Source organism: Trachymyrmex septentrionalis, unplaced genomic scaffold (genome assembly GCF_001594115.1).
Source record: "Trachymyrmex septentrionalis isolate Tsep2-gDNA-1 unplaced genomic scaffold, Tsep1.0 scaffold78, whole genome shotgun sequence".
Taxonomy (NCBI): Eukaryota; Metazoa; Arthropoda; class Insecta; order Hymenoptera; family Formicidae; genus Trachymyrmex; species Trachymyrmex septentrionalis.
Genome location: NW_017305967.1, coordinates 196911 through 211218, shown reverse-complemented (window position 1 = coordinate 211218; position 14308 = coordinate 196911). Strand labels below are relative to the sequence as shown.

General features: G+C 36.4%; 1 protein-coding gene across 2 annotated transcripts in view; it reads right to left on the bottom strand.

Moving 5' to 3' along the window:
- Nucleotides 1-392: 392 nt before the first annotated feature.
- LOC108754257 (fibroblast growth factor receptor homolog 1-like) overlaps nt 393-14308 on the bottom strand; it is a 57434-nt gene continuing 43518 nt past the window's right edge. Inside the window, exons 3-11 of one of the 2 annotated variants that reach the window (XM_018496452.1) lie at nt 7361-7711; nt 6256-6645; nt 5919-6103; nt 4439-4574; nt 3838-4323; nt 2758-3256; nt 2255-2395; nt 2058-2163; nt 393-1970 (exon numbers count right to left, since the gene is read on the bottom strand). In XM_018496452.1, the coding sequence (XP_018351954.1) occupies nt 1866-1970; nt 2058-2163; nt 2255-2395; nt 2758-3256; nt 3838-4323; nt 4439-4574; nt 5919-6103; nt 6256-6645; nt 7361-7711 (2399 nt within the window). In that variant the 3' untranslated portion in view covers nt 393-1865. Of the gene's footprint in view, nt 1971-2057; nt 2164-2254; nt 2396-2757; nt 3257-3837; nt 4324-4438; nt 4575-4988; nt 5177-5918; nt 6104-6255; nt 6646-7360; nt 7712-14308 lie in introns of both variants that reach the window. The other variant, XM_018496451.1, reaches the window with a different exon arrangement.

Sequence of the window (14308 nt, the reverse complement as noted above, 5' to 3'; positions counted from 1 at the left end):
ATGAATATCAAGAAGCTGTTCGATACTTTTTTGACAGGAAAACTCAGAAAATAATAAAGATACGAAGGATTACTTTATTTTGACAATTTGATCGATTTATTCGAGATGAAACTCGTATTGTGATGATGATTCCTTTACATTTTACATGGTTTATACACAAAATCTATGTAAAATCTCAGGTAAATTCTAATTTACCTGTGTTTATTTTCTACTTTCAAATAACAAATAATCTTTAAATAAACGCCTATATGTACAAGTCACAAATTAAAAAGTTACTTTCTAATGCGTAAATCGATTGTTGTCACTTTTTACAAAAGGGTCGCTCAAGCGAGATGTATTTTAAAATTACGTAAGAAAAAAGGAAGATCCTGAAGAGATGTACATACATATACCCAGACAGCCAACTCTCAAAAATATATTCTACAAATTATCCGTTATAAATTTTCTAACAAAAAGAAGAACAGATTTGGTGTAACACCTGGCATGTATAATGCTGTTAATAGAATGGTAGAATTATAACAATATATTTATCGATAAAATACGGTGGCAGATTGATTGATTGAAAAATGTGTACGTCACTATGACGTACTTACTACACTGTTTTAATATAAATTAGCTACAAAATGACAGCAGAAGTCTAAGTTCTGCTTTTTGTTTTTGCCGCCAATCTACTCCCAAATTATGTCTGCAAAAGATGCATTTATATAATGCAGACACAAGTAATGTCAATTTGTTAGCAATTTCTGAATAAATTTTTTACTGCAATATATCGAACGGTTTGCTCACTGGGTATACTTGGGATACATTGATATACAAGAAATAAATTATCTACCTCTAAGCGCTTTTCTTTCATTTATACACGTATCATGATCAATGTTGATACAACTACAAGACTTATAACGATACTTTGGACTTTCTTCTCGAAATTATCGTTTCTTCTCGCGTTTAATCTCTTACTCCACAGTACACTCTATTTCAACAACATTCTATCACAACGTTTGAATAATGTTGCAGTAACGTTGCTATTATACAATGTTGCTAGAATACTCTGTACTATATGGGATGTGTGTCCAAAAGTCTTCTTTTCTTTTCTTTTTTTTTTTTTACAAAACACTGTTGCAGAACTTGCCCGCCATATACAAAATCTACGGTTCGTCATCCGCTAATGCTAGCCGCGTGAAAACGCTAAAAATCTATCAGCTACTATAATACAAGAAAACATACAATTTCCACAGTTGACTAGTTACAAAACACAATATCATGTTCGATATTCATTGATCGTTTAATATTTGTGTGATCTACGCGACCAACACGTGGACGAATATCATCATCGTGATAACTTATCTCTTTATTTATTGTCGTCCGATATGTCCGCAAGGCACTAATATCATGGCACAATTATTACATCTATAAATACTTGTAAGATTTGTATAAGCGCTATACACAAATCCGCTTCTTGTATTTAAGGGCGTAGCAAAAGAGTAGTGTCCTTTCAGTTTTTTTCGCTCGTCCTCTTCTTTTGCCTTAATCGAAGTTTCTGTGAGAAACAGTAGCAACAATCATAGAATGTTTCGTCGATGCGCGATTACTTGATGTATGACATACATTTCTTTTTACGATTAACTCATTCTCCTTAATTCTACACAGTTCAATACTGATTTATTTTATTTGGCGTGTTCGCTTGTTTCAGTCTATTATCCTTGTGATCTCTCACGCTAAGACTCCTATTCCCTTTATTTTCTATCGTGTCCACTTCGTTCGCTTTCGCTGAGTTTATTACGTTTGCGAATTGACGAGTCTCTGAGTTATCTCAAGCACCTCGTCTATAAGATTTAAGTGAGTAAGATTCTTCGCGAGTATACGACTCATAGTAGATATGGAAATTTTTCTTCGCCTTCCTCTTCTGTCTCGCTGGATTCTTGGCTGGACGGAGGCGTATCCAACTGGGGCAGGCCGAGATCCAGATATTCCTAACGTCAAAAAAATACGTATAAATCAGGACTGTTATTACAAAAATTCTCCTACTTATTTATCATCATGCGGATACCACGACTCACCTCGTTCGCTGTTATCGTTAATATTCTGTCGAGATCCTCGACCAGTTCGACAAATGTCGGTCGTTCACTATGCTGATAACTCCAACAGTCTCTCATGAGCATGTATCTATAAGCAAGAAATCGAGATAAAATGTAAAGATGAATCGTATATCGAGAGTGCGTTAAGCAGTCACATCGCTCATAAAGGCGTGCCTTACATTTCGATCGAGCAGCAGGGCGGTTTCTCCATTCGATGACCCGTTCTAAGCAGTTGGAATAATTTCTCCACCGACGGAACGGATGGATAAGGCGTGCCGCCCAGGGTCATGATTTCCCACAACAGGATCCCGTACGACCATCTAGAAGAATTCACAGTAAAATATGTTGTGTATTAACACTAGAAGTACCAACGTTTCCTATTCATTAAAAAGATCGAGCGAATAAATTACTAAAAAGTGAAAGTTAAAAACGTGAAAAACCAAATATTTTATCAGTGTAAAGGACATAGTTATTAAAAAAGTCGAAACATCTCAGAAACCTCCTTTTTGCACAAAAAATATAATATCAATCTATTGTATAAAATAGAAATGATCATTAATCGCTCGGTAAGTCAAGTGTAAAAAGATTTAAAAAACGCGAAAAAATAGCGTAGAGTAAGCCGGAATTAATTAAATAAATTTTGTTCTATTAAATAAAAGAATTATTATCCCTGGATACTCACACGTCGGATTGAGTGGTGTAAACACGATGAAAGAGAGCCTCTGGGGCCATCCACTTCACCGGCAACCGTCCATCCGTTTTCTTCCTATAGTAGTCGTTGGAATGAAGGTCTCTGGCGAGACCAAAGTCAGCGATCTTCAACACATATTCATCGCTGACGAGGACGTTCCTAGCCGCTAAATCCCTATGTATACATCTCTTACTAGACAGGTACTCCATCCCACGCGCCACTTGGTACGCAAACGAGACCAGATCTTTTTGCGTGAGGGTCTTCCGCTCCTTCAACTCCTGTCCGATAGCCGGTTCGTATCCCAAAGATGGCCTGTGCTCTCGGAGGAAGTCTCGTAGATTGCCATGAGGAGCGAACTCTACTATGACGTATAGAGGACCATTCTGAGAACAGGCACCCAGTAGATTGATGATGTTCACGTGCTTGCCAATTATCTTCATCACTTCCATCTCGGAAACTAAATCCACCATGTCGGTATCTGTGTGGCCCTCTGAGAACAAAAATATACAGTAGAAAACAATTTTGTATTTGTGTTAAAGTCTGTTAAAATTATTGTGTTAAATTTTTAATATACCCGAGGGTTATGTGAATATCTTGTATTAAATTAATATTTAATATTTCTTAGGGTTAATACAATTTATGAATAAGTAAACAAATAATGTAATAACTGATGTATTTCAAAATGTAAATTCTAAAATAATGAATTCTAAATGAATAAAATGTGTTAATTTAACATATTATAAATATTAATTTTAGTAAAAAAAACAAAATTGTAAACAAATTGTGTCAGCGTTACTATTTTTGTGTTAATTTTTACATAATTCTGTTATTTCTTAACATATTCATCTTGTTAAATTAACACAAAAATCTGTGGAATTTTTTGGATTGACGTTGATTTAACACAAATTTTTCATCTATATATAAACGTGTACAAAATATAAGATATATACATATAAATGTATCCCTTATATATGTCTATATATATTATAGATAACAAATTTATATGTTCATATACACAAGTAGGTATATCTTCCAGGTATCGTGACTGGTTGCATGTTTTCATTTGCTCACCTTTCAACATTTTTACCGCTACGACGTTGGGTATTCCGGGTTTACCGATGTTTATCTCAGCCCTGACAACCTTGCCGAAGGCTCCTTCACCCAGCGTATTCCCAAGCGTGAGATATTCCCTCGATACTTCCCAACCGTTGTCGAGCGGTATCTCGTACTCGAACACGTTGTCGTTAGTATTATCATCGATGACAACGGCGGACTTTTGTTTCTCGATCTTTACTACCGGCATCAACAGTTCCTCCTCGTTCTGCGCGTTCACCAACTTCTGCTTCTCCACGATTACCTTCTTGGTCCATTGCGTCACGACCGCCGCACGCGCTGTTTCTATCGCAAGTAGCTTCTTCATCTTCTCGCGTTTCAATCGATGGAAAACGTATATCACAACGACGACACCCATGGCGAAGAACACGCACAGAATTGCCGCCAGAATGTTTATCAAGATATGCGGCTTCGCAGCTAACGGTACTTTCTGTTCGTCCAGCGCTGAAAAATTTTACAATAATGTAGCTAGTATTTAGCATTTGTATTCCATCAAAAAATAGGTTCGTATGAATGAAAACGCTCAATGACTTTAAGTAAAATTGGATTATATACTCACTTTCGACTACACGTAGATAAGCGCTGCTAAATGTTTCCCCTAAAGTGTTCTGGGCAATACATGTGTACCATCCCTCGTCCTTTTCAGTAACGTTATATAACTTTAGCTCTTCCGGGTCGTCTGCATTCGTTCCTACCTATATTGAACGAAAGGCCATTAATCGTCCGCTCGATTATATAGAATCTATCGGATACATCATAAGATTTATACTAATACGTAAACGCAAGTTTAAAAGAGAATGTTAAGTTTATGTCTATTTTTCGACTAAAATAAAAAAAAAATCTCTCCCGAAAAGAATATTCTATGGCGATACATCAATCGACTCTGTTTAAGTAGCCCTTTATGTGATACATAATTTGTACATCTCGGAACTTTTACATTTTAGTTGAAAAACAGTCCTAACTCAGCTTTCTTTGCTTCGTTGATAAACATTAAGGTAGAACAGAGACATATTTAATTAAGAACATTTGCAAGATTCTCAAAGCGATGAAGCGATTGAAAGCGATTAAAAAAAAAAAAGATTGCAAGTTTACATGCAAGCTGCGCCCACCTTGACCTCCACCCGTAAGCTTTGATTGGTCATGTTGACGGTGTCGAGAGAAGTATGGTAACCGTGATACCATTCGAGATGACGATGTGCATCGGATAAAACCTGGCAGATCATACTAACGTTGCCTCCTATAAGCACCGTGGTATTTCGTGGTGCGATCGTCAGGATCGGTCGATGCGGTACAGTCTCTACAGAGAAAAAGAAACCCAACCACCGTTTAAACTAATATTTAGCTAGAATTAGTTGTACACATGGAGAAGGTGAAGCAAGAAATATAGAAATAGAAAATTCGGCTGTTTATTCGAGTTACCTGAAATGTTATTATTTTTTACACCCAGTAAATATAAAAGTAAAAAACTGTGTGAATAACGGTTTGTAATATGGAAAGAACAAACGAACCAGGTCTATTTGCTAAATTTTCAAATGTAGATAAATTTATTATTTACATATAAAATAAAATAAAATCGTTGTAAAGTGCTGTAACATTCGTTAAAGTTTTCGTTTAATTCTTTGTTTAGGATGCCAGTGTCCTGTTTTGATTTCTACGTATGAAATAGACTAGGATAAAGTAAAGGAAAAAGTAAAAAATTATAAGAATAATAAGAGAACCTAAGAATAATGAGAAAACCCATAACCGTGAAAATACTTCCTAAACGTGTGCTGTAAAATGAAACAATCAAGTTTTGTTAATCACGATTAGAACAGAAAGTCTTCTTCGCCTAAGATTCTGTAAAATTTTGTGGCACTTGATGTTTTGAAAAAAAATTTTCAGAATAAATAATTAGTTCACCACCCTACACCATTGATAGCACAGTAACGGGCCATTATATTAATTAACGAAATAAAGTTTTTAGAATAAAAAATATTAAGATGTAAACAAAAAGTTCCAGGACCCTCCACCACCATCATCGCGATAAATGGCGGATGTACCTGTAACACAGTCCCATTAGGTGGTGAATCCTCTTGATCATCAGGATTTTTGGCGACTTTAATCCACTGTATAAACGGTTCGAGATCGGAGACAATGGGGCATCTGAAGATCGCGGTACTGTTAACCAGAGCGGTCACGTTCTTCGGAAAGTCCACGTTGATGTATGGCTTATGCGGGAAACGCTCTGTGGTTTCGTTAGTAGAGCTTCAGTTCGCGTAACGACGAGTCGTGTGTTTCACGTAACAACGGGGACGTGACGCGAAATTGTTTTATACGCAAGAAAGCGATCGAACTCGCAAGCGGAAGTCCATGGAAAATCGTAGTATCTATACTCACCGATAATGTCGACCTTGAAGGTATAGTTGATGCATCCCAGATAATTGCACACGATGCACGTGTAATTGCCGCTATCCTTGGTAACGAGATCCTCCAATCTCAGGGTCCACTTGGTTTTGCTCACGGAACCAATATCCCGTTTTGGTTCCTCGTTGTTCTTCAACCACGTGATATTTGGCCTGGGATTGCCCACGCTCGGGCATTTTAATCGCATCATGCTTCCGGCGGGCTTCACTACCAATGTGTGCATCTCGTCGGTCTTGTTAAAGGAAGGCGGACTCTCTGGAACCTTCTGGTTGTGATCGTCCTCCGTGTAACTCTCGCTCTTCTCGTCCAGGTCCGCGTCTAACTTTTCGTTGTCCAAGTGCAACGATCGTGTCTCGGGCAAGTCTGCGGAAGAGATTATTGCGTCGTACAGCGCACGTATTTGATATCATTCAATTTGACAGTTAACGCCATGTTTAACCCAGGAACAGTTATTTGGTTTTGTGTAAACGATTACTCAGGGTGATTTTTACACTTCGATTAAAAGTAATTGTTATCAATTATATGTCGTGTAATATTGATTGATTCTACAATTTATGAAAATTAGAAATTATTACATACTGATCGAGAAAAAAATTATAATTTCTACTTATTTTCAATATTAACTACTTATTTTTTATACAGAACTATAAATATGATTGTTATTATTAACATTACAACAGTAGTAACTATAAAAATGGAGTTCCTTATCATAATTATTATATCATACAACTATAATTATAAATATCCAACACTTTTCTTTTAATATAGATTTACTAAGCATTGTCTAAAAAGTGTACGAGAAATTAAAAAAAAAAATAGGTGGATTCTCAATCAATAAAAAACCTATTGTGTACTGAAAAAAATAAGATTAACTGCCGCAGTAAATTAGATGGTAAAATATGGCATAACATTTTTAATTGGGGCTGCAACTAATTAAAAATGCTATGCCATATTCAGCCAATCTTTTCCTTCAGTGTGACTGAGCTTTATTTCCTTGCCGCTGAGGCGTAAAAATCATCCGAGGTGATTATTCACGGGTTAATTAAGATTCGTGTGTGAGAGTTGTCGGATAACTCACTTCTAGTTTCCATCTCGAGATCATTATTCCCGTCTTCCGATCTGAGAATATTCATCGCGCTCTTGTCTTCGCCTTCGTTCTGGAAGCCGTCGTTCTGCAGGTTCTCGACCCGCACGGTCACGTTTCTCCAATGGATAGTTTCGTTCGATTCCAATTTACAGCTGTAGACGGCAGTGTCCTCCATCTCGACGGATTTGAACTTCAAAAACTGCTTGGTTATACGGATTCTGCTCGTCGATTTATGCAAGGTTTCATCGTTCTTATACCACGTCGTCTTGGAGTTAAAGTTTTGCTGGCAGCGCAGATTGAGCTTCTCGCCCACGGATACCACAACGTCAGGATTAATTGCATCTGCAACGTAAACATTTCTGCATTTTATTATGCGCCGTATGAATGTACCATGCCAACGAATACACGTATCCAATCTGTATCCCTCGGGTACATCGCAATGTACAGCGTGACGCGATGTTAATGATAAAGTAAAGAGAAACGGTAAGTTATTCCGCCTTTCTTTGTATGCGATTTCCGCGAAGCGAAACTCGCGATTTATTCCTCAGATTGTTTTGAATCGTTACTGAACGAGCCTCTGAAGTCAATTGGTGTCTCTGCCTCCTACGCGAGAAAAATAAACGCGCGATTCGTCACGGTGTTGTTCAAATAAAAATAATAAATATGCGGAATGTTTCTAAAGTTCGATCCCGTAAAACTCTTTTATTTTGTCCATTGTCCTTAACATTATATTGTAATTTGACTTATCACACTTATTTACTGTCTTAGGTTATTGTGAAAAAAATTTGAGGTATTTTTTATTCGTCGATATAACTCGATTCCAAAAGCTTTCCTCGAAAATCAATCACGGAGTCGCTAAGAGAAAAATTAAATTATAATAATTGCATTTTTATAGTAATAATAACTATAATTAAGCCATTTACTAATTATACATATTTGTTGAACAGAAACATACATATAGTTATTATTATTAAGTTTACAGCGGTAATAATTAATCACAAATACCAACAATTTTTCTCTCAGTGATGAATAAAATAATTTTAATATAATAAATAAGTCCAGTAATACAATGTCTAATAACATTTAGCTTGAAATAATATCATAATATTCTTAAATAATCAAAATTTAATATTAATTAAGCTATAAATTAGCAATCAATTTAATAGGTACATTAATGCTGATGGGCATCTTATATAAATGATGCTACATCTTCTAAAGAGGTTCATTACTAAAAATATCCACTAAATATGGATGTTAAGTTGCATGTTATAAATAATTTTATATCACTTGATCATCAGTGTATTCGCTCGTTTTCTGTTGCATCGTTTCTATCACATCAATTCGGCTCGTCGACGCGACGATCTATAATAATCACCGTCGCGTCGCGAGAATTTGCGGAAGTCAGACAGAGGGATGTTTCGCGTCTGACGAGAGAGAAAGAGCAAAAGATAGCAGAACGAGACACGAGGCTTGGCTCGAGTCTGTCCGGTCTGCCTATCCCGCGATATTCCCGCCGGTTTGATCAAGGAAACTCATTTTCCTGCGCGAATTCATTCATGAGGCCGACCGGCCGAATCTCGGAGTGTCGCCATTTGGAAGGCAGCCAGAAGTGAATCGCGACACTGTCCCTTCTGATGTTCCATCTGGAGCCTTTCCCTCCGACCCCGGAATGCGTCGTACACTATTTTTAGAGATATTTCCCCCCCCCTCCCTCCCCCCCTCGTGAATTTGTCTCTCACTGCCTCTCTTTCTCGGCGAATCGTCCTGTGCGATTGCGATTGCTAATAGCATCACGAAGCACGTCTTCATCATCGTTTCGAGATAGTTTTGAGATGTATAGCAATATTGAAATTTCGATTATTTTAACCCTTAACTGCCACCGTTCATTGTATCAAATCTTTCAACATCCATCAACGTCTACTTAACATGCTTTAAATAAGGATCAATGCGATTACTAATTTTCAATTTTTATTATTAGTTTGGATTAAAAAATAGATAAATAGGAGCCTGAACATCAAAAGAGATACAATAAAAAGTGTTTTCAAGATTAATGAGTTTCATTTTATTGGCTTTTAAAAAATGAGGCTCCAGTGGATCCAAGAAGCGTAACATTTCTTTACGACGCCAGTTAAGGATTAATGCAAGATCGCATTAATTCGCATCGATCTCGTAGCGATAATGAGGTGAGATTTTTCTCTTTTTTATTTCAGCGGATCCGTTTCCTGAGTTATTCCAGACGCGCCAGGAAGACTTTAATTCAATCAAGAGGCTCATGTCAGAGGGTCTCGTTCTTTTCGCGAATCTTTAAACATCCTCGCGCCGAGCTGATTCTCAAGGCACAAACGATTCGTTGTATCCTGCGAAGAACTCTCGACGGAAATCGATCGAGTTTATATTGTCGCTCTGTTGTCGTGGACGCTTTCGTTTCGCTCTTTTTCGGAAGGCAGCGACAGATGCGGGGCACGTGGCATCGGAGGCTGCGATTCGGTAACGCGAAGTCCGATATGAAACACGCACCGAGATGTAATCTGTGCGAGAGTACTCCTGAAATTAATTCATTCTTCCAAAAAAATTTGTAAAGTAATTTTTCATTCGTTTTTCCCCGCCAGAATTTCAATTAATTCAATTAAACATTTTTTTCTCTTCGCAATTAGATTCTTAAGCAAAACAACAGGTCCATGATAGCTCAAAATAATGTTATGAAAATAGATAATTCTTCACGGAGAACATTTTTTTCAAGAATTTATTCTGAAAATATGACAGTCGTGGGACAACATTGTACCTCGAAGAATTTTTTAATGTGAATCCCTGTAATTTATTAGTAAAATTACAATAAAGTATAAAATAAGTTTGATCAATTTTATGGAAATGCATGGTAAAAATCTTTGAAATATTGTACTATACCACAACTACCATATTTTCAGGATAAATTTTAAAATTCTCTCCGAATTGTGTGTGTGTGAATATGTATTTTTACATAATAAAATTTCAAAAATTGATTATTAACTGTTTTATCTGCAACCAGATGGAAAAATGCTTTATATAAGATGAATCATGAAAAATCAAAATAGAATTAATTATGCAGTTATTATTAGCGTATACAATTTTAATGTTTAACTTATATCTAATCAATACATTCTTCTTGTATATTATATCAAATATCTGGATAATTCGATATAAAAGTGAAAAGACCTAATGGGAGTCGTCGCAGTAATTAGTGCGGAAATTTCTTTAAATGAATATAATTTTTACTAAACAATTACACAAAAATTACATTTAACGTAATCAATATTAAAAAACTCATCAAAAAGTGACTTTTACTAATCATTCTCGGGTTATTTAATATCATTTTGATACTATCATGATTTTTTGTTTCGCTAGCTAAATTATTTTTAAACATTCCGATTTGCGTTAAAACCACGCCGGATTGTGACTTCGACCGATAGTTAAACTGGAGATCGATTCCTCTCGGTACGCAACCGGCCATCTGCCAGACGCCAGGAATAGCCTTAAACGTTTCAAGAGCTCCGCTATCGTCACTTTTGCCGATGTTCTCTCTTTCCACCTCCGGTCTTTCCTTGCCACAAGCTTTCGGTCGCTGCACGTTTTGGATATTTATACGAATTTACTCTCGTGCGTGACGAAGAACGCAGGTAGATTACGTCGCGTAAAAGAATTTTTCCAAAGAAGAAAAAGAGTACTGGCGAATCCAACATGCTTGCAATTCTTTCGGTAAATTCCTCGACGAGTCGGCGAGAGTTTTTGTTTGCCGCGTCGCCTTTACGCACAGCATCCAGAAATATAATTGCTTGAGATGTAAATAAAGAATTCCCAGCATACAAAGGGACAAGTTAATTTCGTCAGCAAATGAAAAAATTTTCACCATAAACGAGACTTATATATTATATATATTCTCATACAAAAAGAAATAATTTCTAGCTCTTAATATTTAAAATAAAACTAGCAATATAAAGGAAGGCCATTGAGAGCAACATCGCAGTTATTATTAACTTATATATCTTAATGATTAACTTATATCCAATCAATACATTCTTCTTGTACGAGTATATTATATCAAATATCCGGGTATTTGATATAAAAGTGAAAAAAAAACTAATGGGAATCGTCGCAGTAATTAGTGCGCAAATTTCTTTAAATGAATATAATTTTTACTAAATAATTACACAAAAATTACGCGAGTACATTTAACGTAATCGATATTTCAGCTCACACTTTTCGTCTTCTTCACTAACAATAAATAACGATCAATGTCATAATTAATTCTATTTTGATTTTAATATCGAGTGCATTTCGTTCGAGACCATTATAACCATTAACCGTCGCGCAAGACGGAAACTCCTGGTTTATCAACGTCAGCAACCGTTTATTTACCCGTGTCGTGCCTGAAATGCAAGCATTTTTACCCCGACTCATCGCACTGTCTCCGACATATACAGAGCTTTCCCTTCGCCGTTGCGTGGATAATGATAGTTGTAACGGCAGCGTTAGAAAAACGATCTCTATCCCGCGCTCGTTTTTCAAAATGTCCCTTGGTTTCCTCGCGCATTACGCCTTCGTGAAGAGCACTGTGTAATCTTTCAATAACACAAACCCGATCTTTTCACGTAGGCTCTCTTATAGCGTTTTTCACTGGCAGATCTGGTGCACACTCGATGCACATAAAGCACTAACACCGTGTTGTACACTAACACTCAAAAAAGTGATCTTGCAGTTACAGCGAAAATGATCTAAGAATGAAAGATAGATAAATTTCTAGCAATTATACTGCGATATGTATTGCATCTAATCATACAGATGACAGAGATAGATTTAGACTTAATTTAGACTTGTGCTATAAATTCTTTGCCGTATGATTCATAATTTTCTATAAGATACCAAAAAAAAAAAAAACAGCTATAATTCCAGCTGGAGCAGCAGAATATTTTTTCGCGTGTAACCTAATTTGAATGTAAAAGTGAGAGCTCACAATTAATAAAATAAATTGAAATTTTTTTTAAGTGGCTTACCAATACAAAGTATGAATAAAAGGGAGCGTACAGCCACAACACTAGATATCTTAAGCGACAGCCATATATTTAAAATTATAATGTAATAGCGTAGACGTCAAGATTTCGGTCAAGATTTGATCACCATCAGTACAAAAATAAAGATGTCAAAAATAAAAATATAAATTTCAACCTCAGAAAAGATCCTAAAACAATTTTCAATTTATAGTACGAGATAACAGAGTAATTCGACAAAACTTGAAGATTAACATTACTTAAATGCTAATGAATTATTTCCTATAGGATTCCTTATTACAAGAAGTAAACTGCGATTTCGTGTGATAAATACGGAATTTCCAGATTTTAATTAAAATAAAAGAAAAAAAAAAAGAAATGATTTTTCAACACTATTACTTTACAATATTACTTAAAAATTCTTATTCGTGCGAATTAATTTAGTTACATAATAAAAATTGCTTACCACGTATCTTTTGACGCAAAACCTCGCAAGTGCAATTCGAAGTTAATAGTATACAATTAAAACAGCAAGAGAATTGGAACTTTAGTAGGAACAATTACTGACAAAAATGTGAAGGCACGTAACAGTCTTTATAGATATTGAAAGTGGAGAGGGATGTTATTAATAAAATACCCAATGTATATTTTAGCAAAGAAAATGTATCGAGGATTCGCGATTTTTTCGTTTCTATATTTTTATTAAACGTACATCTTTACGTCGATTTGTGTACAATTGGTTTTGCTGAGTGCGGACTAGTTCTCTGCCAGTGAAAAACGCTATTAGACTTTCTTCTCTCTTCTCTTTTTCAGTCAGGACGATCAGGATGCACGTTCTCGGTGCATCTCGCTGTTGTAGCACGTGCCGCTCGTAAATCGCTATCAAAGTTTCCGCGCAAACGGAGGCGCGGTTACCGGTTTTTCGAGTGCCGGATGGCTTCATAAATAACTGCTGTTTCCTTGCGTGCACGCGACTAGGAACAAAATCACTCCAACACGGGATAAATAATGTTCTGCTACAGATTCTACTATCTGTAGCGCTGGATTTTTCCAACCAGTTAGATATAAAACCAGTCGTGTTATCAGATACGAAAAGACGCATTCGCTGCGTTACGTACACACGTTATTTACACACGTCGAATACGTTTCGAAAGACCAATCGGACAAGATACGATAAATAGGTCTCCACACGGAAAAGACCCGTTTTGCCGAACGACTCTTCGCGTCTTCATTCGTGAACCACAGATTCGGAGAGGCACTAAATGTACGTTTGCGAGTGTATGTTGGCGATACGATTGCCTCGTTCAGACAGACAAGACTAGGTCGGCTAGAAAGATGGATTACATCGCTCCCGATGAGTCGTGCCAAAAATGTTTGTACATGATTAGAACTGGTCCCGCCGATCTCCACGATTTATGCGAACTCACAAATTAATCTACACCAGGTTACAGAAACTCAAAAGGAGCACTGGATCTCTATATATATTATCTTGACTTTTACGTTCGGAGCTTTCTACAATCGTCTTGCATGACTATCAGACTAAATCGTTTTGCATCGTTCGTTTCAGACGAAGCAGATCTCTCGTTTCTGGCTATTTCGGGATGAAATAACCAGAAGTCGTCGAGATATAAGACGCTGATCGTAGGGGTATCATGCGGACAGTGATTTATGTTCTTTTAATTGCTCGTTGTTTCTTTGCTTTCATAGAAACGAATCAGTCGTTGAGCGAGCGCTGCTATAATCTTCGCGTTAGATATGCACTGGAAAAATAGTCTGGTTGCATTAATTAGAATTTTGATAGATTCAACCTTAAAGATGTAAATACTTATCTGCACGGAAAGGCATTCTGCGCTAAAAATTTAACTGAGAAAAAAATACAGTTAATTTTAATAAATATTTTGTTCAATACTGCCAATTA